Here is a 14,383-nt window from a genome sequence, read left to right on the forward strand (position 1 = left end):
TTTCGCCCTTATAGGTGTTGCGGAGGGTTGTGTTGTGAATGGCTTCGGTATTCACTCTCACCTGATTGTCATAGGGGATTGTAGGTGGTGTCGTAATTCGAGCTCGGAGCACTATGCCAACTAGATAGTGGTCCAAGTTTATATTGGCCCCCCTATATGTTCTGATATTCATCAAGGTTGAGAGGTGGCATACATTTGTTTGTAGACCGCTTTCCGCCCAAACCAGGTACTTCCACCCATTTCGTGCGATACTGCTAACTGAATAATCCACAGTCCGTTATCATTGGTACCCCTATGTAAGCTATGGGAGCCAACGTATCGCCTGAATACGGGCTCCTTCCCTACTTGGCTGTTAAAATCCCCAAGTATGATTTTGATATCATATCTAGGACAGGCTTTGAGGGTTCGTTCTACTGCCTCGTAGAGGGTATCCTTCTCCGAGTCTGTAGTCTCCTCTGTAGGGGCGTGAACGTTAATGAGGCTTATATTTCTGAATTTGCCTCACAAACGCAAAGTGCATAGCTTTTCGCTTATGTCTTCAAAGCCGCTAACAGCAGGTTTCATTTTTTTGTTGACTAAGAAATCTACTCCGAGTACATGGTTTACTGGATGGCCACTATAATTTATGATGTAGTGGCTCTTCTCTAGGAAACTGGTCCTTGTCCAGTGCATCTTTTGCACAGCTGGAACATTGCCTTATATTGGGGCAGGGTATCAGCTAGCTGCTCAGCAGCATTCGATTTGTACAGGGAGCTCACGTTCCATGAGAAAATGCGCAAATCGTTATTCCGTTTTCGTTGCCGGGTTTGTCGTTTTAAAGTCCATCTTGTCCCAGGTGCCTTCTGTAGCTTCGTAACATCGGTTTTCCGTGTAGGGTTGTCAGCTCTACCCCACCCCCAACCTGGAGGACCAGTTGGTACAATTTGTCCCGTTTTTAAGCGCGGGAGACTCGCCTTCATCCTTCTTCGTCTGTAGTTTCTCATTAAGAAAGAACTCCTAGTGATCACTACGCGGAGGTAGAGATAGCGCTTGATAGTAGAGCTGTTGGTGTTGGTTCAGCAGGTGTTTCCCAGGTTTTAGATAACAGCCACGAAATTATTATATGTAAAGTTGGAGTTTATGTTGCGGATTTATATACAATATTTAAGATTTAAACAGGAATGCCTGATGCGGAATAGTTTTAATTCACTTAAAAACTTGATAATTTGTATCGGCTTCGGTTTTGCTACAAACTATTGTTGCACCAAGTATCAATTAACTAAAAAATGGAGACGATTTCTTATGCGACGGTGTTGCACCCGTCCGCTCTCCTCGACGGTCCGAATCAGAACAAGGAGGAAGCGCGCGCGGGGGCCTCGTCCCAGGCCGCCAGCTGTGTCGGCGGTAGTGGAGTGCCTCGGCGGAGATGATTTCAACACCGGCAATGCAGCCGTGGTTCTTGCCTCCGAAGTGCCACCACACGGTCTTGGCAGGAGGGAATTTGTTATCGCGCTGGCCAGGTAGGCAGAAGCTGCTGCAAGCAATGATTTTGCTACCGTATACCGCATCACGAAGGTGGTCGTAAGTCTTTCTTCGTCCATTATGACGAGTAGCGAGATCAAAGGGATATTTCGTCATGGGTCTCAATCGTATACAATTTGGTGCAACTCCATCTCTTATGGATGAATTGCCTAATCACCGTAACATGCGGATACGGACTACTCATTCGGACAAAAGTGAAATCATTTCGGCCATAAACACACTCAAGCGAGGTAAAGTTGTTGGGTTCGCCAGTCCCCCCACTCTTAAGTTGATAGTGGGCTGAAGAAGGGGAAGAGTACCGTTAAATATATCCCGTTTTAGGAAAAAATCAACTAATGATTTTTTTTTCACTGTCAAGTGAAAACGTGGAAAAAATCGACAAAATTGGAGTTGATGAGCAGCGCAGTTCCTGCTATCTATGCAGAGCTGATATTTCCACCCTTCCGTTGAGTCGTGGGTATTCGACATCTTTCTCTTCCGAAAAAAATGCTTCAAGGAACACCTGGCAGCCTTAATGGACAGAGAAGAGGCTCGCTTCTGCTTTGGATCCTTCTGTATATCACGTTGATCCCCTCTGGATCACTTTGGGTGAGTGTAGCGCACTCGCAGGTTTTTCGAAACAATGTTAAGCTGAGGAGGCTGCTGACAACATTTTAAAAAATTGTCTTAAGATAAGGTTCATGATTGTGCAATTGAATGAAGTACGGTTAATTGCATATTACATTTATCTGAGTCAAACTATGGAAGGCTCAAATCAAAATTGATTATGCTTAAGCGGGGTGCAATGTATTGAATGGTTTCCAATACAAGAAATGCGATTTCGCCATTTATTTTCTTAATGTTTAACAGCATCTTGACTTACTTGTTTTCATATTTTGCATAGTTACACTGTCCCCCATTTGTTTTTAAAAACAAATTTCACTTGCTTATGATGGGAAAAAGCCTCCAATAAGGATTTCCCCGCCGGAAACAATTCTCGCTAAAACTGTCAAACCGAATGATAACTTCCGCCAGCTCAGAGTCAGCATTTGAGTTTCTTTCGTTGCATTGGGGAGGAATATCACTCATAAGAAAATTCACTCAAATGGGAACCGGCTTCTCAGGTCTCTCCTCTCCCAATGTTATTGTGCGCTTTTGTGGGCCACTGTGTAAACACACGTGCTGTGAGTGTCATCAGCTGTTCCCTGTCAACCAACCTCAGTCTTCCCGGGTTTGTTGTGGAATTCGGTGTCGTGTCTTATTTTGGTCTTCGCGGGCGGTTTTATGAATTTTTGTGTCGTCCTTTGAAACAATGTCGGGATTGAGTATAGAAAAGGTCGTTCAGCTGCAGCACGACGTTGCGTCAGTTCGCAACATTTGTATTTTGGCACATGTGGACCATGGCAAGACGACGTTGGCGGATTCACTTGTTGCGGTTACTGGTGGGAAACGATACAAACCCCGCTTGCAATTGGATCCTTTGACCTGAAACGGTTGTTTTTGTCCTCGTTGCAGGGATAATATCGCAGAGGTTGGCTGGCAAACTCAGATACTTGGATTGCCGCGCAGACGAGCAGGAACGTGGCATCACCTTGAAGAGCAGCAGCATCACCTTGCATTACACGAAAGCAAATTCCAACAAGGATTATTTGGTGAACTTGATCGATACCCCTGGACATGTCGACTTCTCCAGCGAGGTCTCGACGGCGGTGCGTCTATGTGACGGAGCGGTGGTTGTGGTAAGGAGCTTTCTCTTTGATTCTCTCCAAAATGACCAATACGGCGAATTTCACCATATGAGGAAATAGTTGTCTTATCATGAATGTGATTCTCTCTAACTTCAAGATATCAACTTGGTGCAGGTTTTCGTATTTTCTAGCATTAAATCTGGTTGGTTTCCTGACTGAGGCAGCAATCGTTGTCCATGTTCAGTGGACGGTAACTTCCTTCTGATTGTGATTTGGCGTAGATGGCACAATGGTGAGGGGCTGAGTCTTTGATGGTAAAGTGGTAAACGGTAAAGCGGTGAACGCGTCTGTTTTCCGCAACATATAAGACTGTGCTTATGTAAAATAACCAACTTGCAGCACATTCTTTTCCGTTGGCTGCAAGGCATATGTTCGATCTAACAAAATCTGTCGTATTGGTTCAAGTAAGGCGGCCAGGATCTTCTACGACGAAAAATTCATAACACCGAGAGCTTGTGTCCTGATTTCCAAATTCCTACAAGCAAACATGCTGAGACAATTCTCCTCTGTAGGGTCTAGTTGCGATCATTTTACAATGTTACGTTAATAACAAGATTAGAAACGCCTCCCACCCTCCCTCCTCCGAATAACAACTATCTTGGGTGGGACCAAATGATTAGAAGTTTCACGCTTCTTCACAGCCCTGATCATCGATAAGTTTCGAATCATCTCTACTTTACGGTATTTGCCAAAAAGCTTCCAACATTTCATCCCACTCCTCCATTGGCGAGCGTGCGGACGTCTCCTTCTTCAGCTTTCGTTGCATTCAGAAGCAGGGTCGGTTTCTCTTTATCGCTTATTTGCTCTGTCAATGGAGTCGCGAGGCTCTCAAGCCACTATTAAGCGCATCAAGCCATCGTTGTTTCGGCCGACTTTGATCATTTGCCAACGACTTCGATGTTCAGACCAATCTTGGCAAGTGAGTTCTTGTCAGCGCGTATTACATTTTTACAGTACGCCTCTCTCGCAATTTTCCACGATCACATCCCATATCGATCACGGATGATCATTTCGAATGCGATCATGGCGACAATGGTCCAACGCAGCATCTACGTCTCCATTACCGCTAGGTGCTGTTCATTATCTTTTATAGTCGGGCAACATTCAGAACCATTTGACACATTTGTTGATGTGTCGGTCAGAAACGCCATTTCGTTTCATAATGCAGTTTACCTTTAACTGACAGCATTGTTCGGAGATCTTCAAATCCCTCAGTTCTGGGCAGGTCACTGTCACCTCCCTGTTTTAATTAGGATCGGTCGTCATTGTCAGATTTAGGTGGATACCGTGTTGCATTAGGCGATTATTCCATTTTTGAGGTGCTCGAGATGCATAGAGCCGCTGAACGTTGAATTCCCCGTGTGACAGTGCCCACGACCAGAACAAGGAACAGTGGCGAGAGGATGCTTTCTTGATGAACAGAGGCACAAAGCGGTTCTGATATACCTGCCACGCTTCGAACTTTACTTTTCAGATCGTGGTAGAGAAATTTAACGTGGCGTACAAAAATGGAATTCAAATGCGATGTCGTCAATTTCTGATACTTTCCCCAATTTCATTGATTTAATTGCTTCCCCGACTTCAGTGGCGCTGATCGATCCAAATGTCGGCAATGCTTCTGGAACTGGAGTATGAACAAATTCCTCTATTGAAACCTAATCGAAATATTCCTGCAATCTAACCGTCACGGAACTACGAACGGTGAACAAATTACCATTCTTGTTATTAAAGCGACAGAATTGTCCAAAATCCCGTGGGCGTTCGTGCCGGTTTTTAACAAGTCGATATAGATCTCTCTAGCCGTCCAGTGTTCACATATTGGAAATCAAGTGTCCAGTGTTCAGATCGTTGCAATGGATCGCTCGGATAACAGCGATTGTTTGCTCGCTTCTCGGTTGGCGTTCTTGTAAATTATTGTAAATGGCCAGCGTTTCATCGTCGAGAAACTGGATGGTAGAGGCGTTTCTTCTAAATGACCTGCATTTGGCCATTGTTATTCTAAAGCCAAGTATCTTGCTTGATGAACTGCTTAACACGTTTGGTGATCCCGAGGGTTGCATACGCCGTTTTGTAGACGGTGTTTTTACCTTGGTTCCATGATTCTTTGACATTCGTAATGGTTTGTGATCGTGTAAGTATGATCATTTCTTCTTTTTTCTCTCGAAATGTGACCATTTTTTGGCACCGCATCAACGTGATTTTTATAGAGCGCAAATATCAATGCGTCTTTTCCGAAGGGCTCTTACGAGTTCCCCGGTCTTTCCAGTGAGGATGACAATATCTAGCGCACAGACACGTATTTGTTTTGCTCGGACTAATTTATTTGCGTCAAGAACCCTTATCCATTTCTGGACCGGACCGCGTCCTGCTGCGTCGACTGAATGCCTAGCATTTCTCCGAGGCTTACGATCTCTCAATATGATCATTTTGTTTTTAACGACATTGGATGCATTTTCTTTGTTGGCCTGTCGCAGGACCTATCAAAAAGAGAGGTCAGGTAGGATTTAGCACAGTGGAGTAGCTCGAACTATACTTTATCTCTTTCCCTGTTCTCAGCATTTTATTTTTGTTTTACTGAGGATTGTACAAAGTACATTGCCTCAAACTCTAATCCTCGGCGGAGTTCCGAGATTTGTTTATGTGTCGCAGGATTTCCTCTAGTGAATGTGATGCTACTCATTGTAGCTGAAGTACATCAGCGCTTTGATGGCAGAAGCGGAAAAATTGTGGTATAAAAAATCGGACAAAAGGGTAGTAAAAGGTTCAGAAAAAAAATGATTTTCACCTCTGTTGTTATATTTTTGCCAGGCACATGTATATCTTGCAATGTGATTACCAATACTGCTCATACACTGCGAAAAATTGTTGTACGAGAGAGGAGGTTGAAGAACGCACATCTAAACACCTATCAGACGATACAATGAAAACTGTAAACTATTTATTCCCCCGTAATACAGATCATACAAGGAGAGCAAGGAAAACGAAGACAACCAAGTGCAACAAAAATATTGGCTCAACAAGAAAAATGAACGGACTCTAATTAAAAACCGACGAAATTCGAATTTCCATTTCAATTTTAATGTTATATATTCAATTGCGGCTGCAAAAGAACGATTCATCGCATCTAAAAAGTATTGAATCACACCGGGGCAAATTTCATTCCCAACTTTCCACAATGCCTCCCAGAAATCATTTCTTGACGAGATGTGCCGTTTATGGACCTGGCCTTCGAGCAAATTATACCGCAACACCGCAGGGTGTTCAACAGGGTAACGACTGGGAGACATACATATAAAGTCGGCAAGGACATTATACAATAAACAATCTCATACCGAAAAGGAAGTTTACTTAGGGCCATTGTTCTGCTGGAAGATGAACGGTTGTTGTATGGCGTCTTGTAACAAATTAAGGCAAAACACATTCCTTTTCATATTCTAGTCAATAAATGCCAATCTACTCACTCTTTCTTCGAAGCTCCAAGTTATTGGTACCTCTCATAATGCTTGACAATTGCATGTATGTCGCGAGTTTTAAATTCCTTATTGGCGCGCCTATAGACATACTGCCTACTACTAAGCTCAAATAAATTGTATTTGCTGTTGTGCGACCACCGAACTGAACATCAAAAGCCTGAGATTTTTATAGCACGCTTTTTTACAAAGTCAGGGTGTTTTCTTGATTACTTGGAGTGATGGACGGTTTTGTTCTCGTCGGACGACTATGAAACTTCGCTACCCACAATACTTTGCGCTAAAGTGAAACTGTTCGCCCGTGGATGTCATGACATCCTGATTCAATGTCGTAGTACTTTGGAACGGACTTTTCTGTGAATTGCGAATGAGGTCGCGTTGCTTTTTAAATGTCTGCTTCCGCAGGGGGTGTTTCCACTTTATGTCCAACTTAGTGAGTTATTTTATATTTTTTGTGATGGTGGTGGACTGCATTCACCTAAATCGCTTCCTTGTTTTTGAGATTTTGTGGAAATTTCGGCCAATTTCACGAAGTGACGACAGGCAGCACTATCAGTTCAGCTTTCCGATCATTTTGACATTCACAAAAAGCGATATTCCAAATGTAGAGATCGTTTCGGTTTCTGCTGAAAAGTACCTATTTCACTAAAAAAATACTGAGATACTGATGAACTTCAAAAAGTACTGAAAAGTCAACACTAATCAGCACCAAAAATCTGATGTCTAATGCGTCCATTGACGTGGCACTCACATAGAAAATGTTCGCTTCGCTTCTTCATTACAGTCAATTGTGGTCACAACTTGACTTCTGCCAGAAATAAAAAGTGGTCTTCGATATTCCTTGGTGAACATTTAAAGATATCTGTCACGAGATAAACCCCCCAAGCAAGATAGTGGAGAATATCTTATAGATGGTACTCAGCAACGTGATACCTCTATAATTGCTGCACTGTGTGATATCTCCCTTTTTATGTATGAGACAGATTATGCCTCGTTGCCAGTCGTCAGGCATTGATTCGCTGCCCCATACCTTGAGCACAAGTTGCTGAACCACTTGGTGTAATTGGTCGCCTCCATATTTAATTAATTCGGCTGTAATTCCATCGGCTCCAGGCGACTTATGATTTTTAAGCCGATGAATTGTACGGACTGTTTCTCCTATACTTGGTGGTGGCAGTATTCGTCCGTCTTCAGTTGACGGGACCTCCAACTCGCCGATGTTCTGGTTATTCAGTAGCTCATCAAAGTACTCAACCCATCGCTGCAATATGCCCATTCTGTCGGAAATCAGATTTCCCTCTTTGTCTCGGCAGGATGAGCATCGTGGTGTATAAGGACTTCTGTTGACTGCGGTTATTGCGGCATCCATTTCCCCTCTCTTCCGATGCGAAACGATAATTGGATCATGGAAGTGGTTTGTAAATAAATGTTAGTCTCTTGAGAGCTCTATATAAGTATCTCTTTTGTTGCACACACCTATAATAGAATTGCTGATTGCAATACGGGCGACCTTATCATATTAATTACTAATAACTATTATCATAGATGCATTTCGCTACATCGCGGTAAATTTTTTGCTGGATTTTTAAGTCCAAAGCAGGACTGCATCCTGTCACACAACTGATTGATTGACAATTTACTTTATACATTATATACTGTCCCTTCACGGATAAAAAGGGAAGTGTGTTTTGGATCATTGTTCCGTTAGAAAATGAAATTAGATCCCGTTCTCAATTCCGACGCTCTATTCCTCAAACTTGTTCTCAAAATATTAAAAGATCCAACTCGATCAATACATCAATGCGATAGCCCCATACAGCAGTATTTCTTCCGCCTCTTTGGGTCAAGGTGTGCATTGTTAAAATCGATTCAATGACAGTCTGTCTGTCTGTCATATCGGATTTATTCGGAAAAGGTCACGAAATTTGGTGTGGTCTGTGAACTCCTTTACATATGGAAAATGGCGCCATTTTGTGTTGAGTTTGAAGGGGAGCTCCCCATACATGCGAAAGGGGTGTGTAAAACTTTTTTTCATCGAATAGTACTGTTTAAAACTGATCTTTCTGTTATTGGGTGAAACATAGGGAAGTGAGGGCTTAAAAAGTGAAACAGGTCTCGTTCTCAGAACCTATCCAGCCGAAAAAAATCACAATGGTGCATCTATACGAAATCTAGGCCCTTCATCCCATTCCGATATTTGTTCAAATAAAGTTAATAATAGTATATTTCTATATTTTAGAAATTTACCTAAAACCCCCCCTAATTTCATCCTAGAAGTGCAAGATTTGGCATTTGGCATCTTTTACCCGCAGCGCCCAGCTTCTGGTATCCCGACTTGTTTCGGTTAATGGCTGAAATATACAATTTCTTACGTGGTATTCGGCTTTTATTAGAACTCGGACAATTGTCGTGCGATGGTAAACTTTTCGTTTGGTTTATTTTATCTGTTCAGTTATCACCTGTGCAGAAATTTTCGGGTTTTCCTGCACTTAGATTTACTTGAATTATAACTTTGTTAGATAGCAAGATATGCAAGATAGCCCTCCAAATGTCGAACGGCAAGTTTATCATACAATCTTTCGATGTTGAACTTGGAGAGTCACAGCTCGCCAACCCTGCGAGAAGTGGCAGACGCAACAAGCAGGCGAACGTAAGGGATCATTAGATGATAATCCCTTTCGCGACCTATGGGAGCATACAGAAGACAACTCCTAAATCTATTGCTACTCGCAAAGTGATCAATCTGATTGCTCGTAGGGTGTCGGTCAGTTGAACCCCAGCTGACGTTATGGCAGGAATCCTTTCAGAAACCGGTTCCCACGTCAAGAGAGGGTGCCTTGCGGTAGCCGCTAGAAATAACTTGATACCTCGACTCACTTCTGGTACCACTTGGCTTTCCAGATTATAAGAGCACATTGCCGCAAGAGGAATAGCAGTACTCCCTAGAATCCCGCCAACTTACTTCACCTAGGGCCAGAATGTCCAGCTTATATCACTGGAATTCTCTATCAACATTCCAGTAACCAATCATAGTCGGTTTTCGATGGCAAAACGTCATAGACATGTGATCAGTCCCTATCCAAGGCGTTATTCACGTTTCGGTACCAGTTAAGTGTCCAAATTTGCAGGTTGCTAGCTCACACATTATGACTTCAAGAGTTGAATTGACCTGCCGCTATTTGATATTCTACATGTTTCCTGTTTGTTGTTTCAATTCTTGCTTTGCTTTTAAGCTCTTCGCTTGTGTGTGTTATAATCTGTGGACAATGATTTCTAATTTCACTTAATTGATCCATTATATTTATGTTGTTGCGATCCTTCAAAGCTTTTGTAATGTTTAACTCTAGAAATTGTCTTTCAGATAATTACTACTAACTGAACTAGATGAACGAGGCACGACCCTATTGGTCAGTGTCCGTGCAATCCGCCATATTCCTGTACGTGTTTGTCCGTTTCTGGCCCAGAAGTTCTGGTGATTGTGTTTTGTTGTAGGAGCGCCAGATTTTTTTCATTTATTACAGTTGGTGAGCCTTCGCCAGCCAGCGGCTGCCAAATAAAGCGAGTAGATTCCATCCACAGAGAAACTGGGAAGAGTGGAGCAGCTGCACTAAGCTAGTCCATGGCCGTGATCTTTCCCCTCTATATTCCTATGACCGGGATCTCAGAGGAGATGACTTTAAGCGCGAGTTTATGCAAAACTGTTTTTATTTTTGAAGCATTTGATTTACTCATCTCCGTCAAACAAATGATATCCATTATTTGTCTAGTCTAGTCCTAGAGGAGCATTACAATTTTGGTCGTCAAATTCTAAATGCTGCTGCTCCCTCTTAATGTTAGTCGTTTAACTTTTCATTGGCTCTATATTCCCTCTGAATGTCTCCATAATGGCGTTTTATTTCCAGGTGGACGCAGTGGAAGGTGTTTGTCCCCAAACGAGAGCATGTCTTGAACAACTTTACAAGGAACACTTGAAACCAATTTTGGTTGTGAATAAAATCGATCGACTGATCTTAGAAAAGAAGATGGAGCCCTTAGATGCATACATTCACCTGACCCAATTACTGGAACAAGTTAACGCAGTGGTTGGAAATATATTTGCCTCCGATGTGATGGCAAAAGAAGACTTAACGGAAGAGGTAGGTAGTTTTGATAGTGATAAGAATCAATTATTTACTCAAAGCTTTCAGGGAAATTATACATCCGCACTTGAATTCACTGATGATTCGACATTGTACTTTTCACCGGAAATGGAAAATGTTTTGTTCTGTTCAGCTGCGGATGGATGGGCGTTTTCTGTTCGAAAATTTGCTAATATTTATAAGGATAAGCTGAACATGTCTTCTGATGAATTGACGAAAGTGCTTTGGGGTGACTATTATTACAGCACGAAGAAGAAATGTTCTGTGTCAGGAGCACAGGAACAAGCGAAGAAACCCATGTTTGTCCAATTTGTATTGGAAAACATTTGGAATTTGTATGATTTGATTTGTATACGAAAAGATAAAGACAAGATACCGGGTGAGTATAAACAATTTCTTAGTAGGCGTTTTCTCTATTCCTTTCTCTAATTGTATTATTGTGGCGTATTTAAATTTCAAGAAGGAAATCGTGAATTTCTGTTAATCATATGCTTTGTCAGTATTTGACCTTTTGGGATGTTATAGGTTAGCTAATCATCTTGTGTCCGGATAGCTCAGTGGTTAGAGTACAAGGCTGTCGTACGAAAGATCGTGGTTCAAATCTCTTGCAGTGGAATTTGTATCGTGATTTGACGTCGGGTATCCGACTCAGCTGTGAATGAGTACCTGAGTCAAATCAGAGCAATAATCTCGGGCGAGCGTAATATTGATTGCATTGCCTCCTACGTGGTACTGTAATCCTCTAGTGAACCGTTACAGTCTTCAATGAAGTGCTCTAACACCCTTCAAGGCACCGATCCAATATAAATTGCTGCGCCAACAATTATAATTATTATTGTTATTAATCATCTTGCGCTTTTGGAAATTACCCTGGAAATAAAGAAAGAAAGTTGGAATTTTGAAGTCTGTTAATGTTCGGCTATTACTTCCATATACGTAATAGTTAAAGCAACTTGGCATCAAGTAATTCCAATTGAGTTTCAACCGTAATTAAAGCGAGTTCTGTGCGAAACTATATGGGTTTAGATATCCCCATGTTAAAATACATTTTTGAGTGTACCTGGGACTTTTGATTTTCCTCCGTTATGGTTCTAACCTCCAGTAAGCTGTCTGCTAATGTTATTAGCAATCTTCGAGAAATCAATTGTTCAATGTAATAAATATTCCTTCGTCTGTTGGTAATATTACACAATACTGGTTCAGTTCTCACATACGAAAATATGAAGAAAGAAAGTTTGTTTTAGAATGTATCGAGGTTTATGTTAGTTTATTTGCTCTTCGCGCTCCGAGAAAGTCCCAGTTTTCAATTCTGCTTTGAGTGAGCAGGGGCTTGATATGATAATTTTGAAAGTGTAATTCGTATTTGCATATTGCGAGCCATTTTATCTTCCTATACAAAGGAGAGGAAATTCTGTGATATAATCCAATAATAAACCTTGCAAAATAATAATTTCATTTCCTAAAGTCTTTAAAGCATGTCGAGACAGAACAACAAGAAGTCTTTTCTGATCGGAATTAAGATAATGGTGTTATATTTCATTGGGATGGTTTTGGAAAAAAACACTTTATGGAAGAAAATAAAGAAAAAATATGGACAGGCGTAAAGATGTCCATTATCATCAACGGCGCAACAACCGGTTTCCGGTCTAGGTCTGCCCTAATAACTCCAGACATCCCAGTTTTGCGCCGAATTGCACCAATTCGATATCCCCAAAAAGCTGTCTGGCGTCCTGGCCTACGCTATCGCTCCATCTCAGGCATGGTCTGCCTCGTCTTCTTTTTCTACTATAGATATTGCCCTTATACACTTTTCGGGCTGGATCATCCTCATCCATAGTTAGTTAGTTTAGTTAACTGGGGGGAGCCGCAGCTCCGAGCACTCAGGCCATTATTAGGCCCATTGGACTATCCCCGTAAGTTGCTTATTCAATGGCTTCCCGCCTACGGTGTTCGCAGGCTTTAGCGAATCTTAGAACATTCTCCAGAGGCAGAGAGTGTGCAGATTCTTCATTGAAGAAAACCTTGCCAAGGTGTCTTCGTCTGAGATCTGAGGATGCCGGGCAGCTGCATAAAAAGTGCAGGGCAGTCTCCTCCTCCTCCTCACATTGGCTGCACACAGCCGAAACCACTACCCCAATCTTTTCCATATGGTAGTTTAAGGGGCAGTGTCCCGTCAAAAGCCCTACTAGGGTTTTCATGTCCCACTTCTTAAGGGACAACAAAAATGCCGCTCTAGTGGCCCTAGGCTCATTCACAAGGATTTTCGCTTGCCGGTAAGAGTCCAAATTTCTCCACTCGGTTGCGTGAAGCCTTGCAATTTCACCCTTCAGAGTAGACTTGACAGTAGATGGTCTGATTGCAAGAGCTGGTTCTGGCCCGACCATTGTGGATCCAGACAGTTTCGTTCAGTCGGTCAAGTTTCAGCAGCACCTGATGACAACTCCACACCAACTGACTTGATATGTTGTTGCCATTTAGTGCTGATAATGCCGCCCGACTGTCGGAACAGATTCGAATGGTGCGACCCCTCCATTTTTGTCGTAGACATTCTTCTGCTGCCAGTGAAATGGCATATATCTCCGCCTAGAAAATGGTTGTCATTTTTCCGAGGGGTCGGGCCAGTTCTATAATCGGATTCCCCGAGAACACCCCTGCGCTCGATCCATCCTCCATGACTGACCCGTTGGTGAAGATTATTAGGTCTGTAATCTGAAAAGACTCATGGCCACTTGTCGACCATTCTTCTCTTTCGGTGATTATGACAGTGTATGTCTTTTCAAAGACGAATTTGGAAACCATATGATCGGTCGGCATCAGGGCTACCGTATGTTTTTCAAGGAATTTCCAGATAGACGCATGACCGTTTGATTGGCCGCCTTTCCACGCCCCAATGATATCGAGCCTATATGCGTCGTTGGCCGCTTTCTGTTTCACCTACAAGTGAATGGGGGGTAAATTTAGGATAGCTTCAAGTGCCGCAGTGGGCGTAGTACTCATTGCTCCAGTAATACTTAGGTATCCATACGGGTTAAGTGAATCACCCACCGCCACCAATTTAGCCGGATTTTATTCACAACCAGACGGTCATGGTATCGCTAATAGATTTCCACGTTATGTAAGCTTCTGAATTCTCCATCCTCATGTAGGGGCCAACAAATCATTCGGAGGTTTCTTCTCTCGAACGCGGCCAATAGTTCCAAATTTTTTTGCTAAGAACCTAAGTCTCCAAGGAATTCATGAGGACTGGCAAGAATATCGTCTTGTACAGTAAGAGCTTTGACCCTATGGTGAGACGTTTCGATCCTATTTGATGTTGGTTCTTTGATTTTTGGTGCTGAAGTTGCCACTATATATTTCGTCTTGCCTTCATTGATGTGCAGCTCAAGATCTCGCGCCAAACGCCGCCTGCTCAATCTCAATCATCGGGATACCGAATTCTTTCATGGCCGTGTACAGTTTTACCCTGGCTGGCCCTGGCCCTGCTATCATAAACGGCCTTGAAGTCGATGAAAATGTGCTGCAACTG

At 42.6% G+C, this 14,383-nt stretch overlaps 1 protein-coding gene across 2 annotated transcripts in view; it reads left to right on the plus strand.

The window, feature by feature from the left end:
* The first annotated feature begins 2,693 nt into the window (after window positions 1–2,693).
* The window catches only part of LOC119648212 (elongation factor-like GTPase 1), a 330,197-nt gene continuing 318,507 nt past the window's right edge, over window positions 2,694–14,383 (plus strand). The window contains exons 1-4 of one of the 2 annotated variants that reach the window (XM_038049820.1): window positions 2,695–2,942; window positions 3,016–3,239; window positions 10,621–10,854; window positions 10,906–11,236. In XM_038049820.1, the coding sequence (XP_037905748.1) occupies window positions 2,813–2,942; window positions 3,016–3,239; window positions 10,621–10,854; window positions 10,906–11,236 (919 nt within the window). In that variant the 5' untranslated portion in view covers window positions 2,695–2,812. Of the gene's footprint in view, window positions 2,943–3,015; window positions 3,240–10,620; window positions 11,237–14,383 lie in introns of both variants that reach the window. The other variant, XM_038049819.1, reaches the window with a different exon arrangement.

Source organism: Hermetia illucens, chromosome 2 (assembly GCF_905115235.1).
Source record: "Hermetia illucens chromosome 2, iHerIll2.2.curated.20191125, whole genome shotgun sequence".
Lineage (NCBI taxonomy): Eukaryota > Metazoa > Arthropoda > Insecta > Diptera > Stratiomyidae > Hermetia > Hermetia illucens.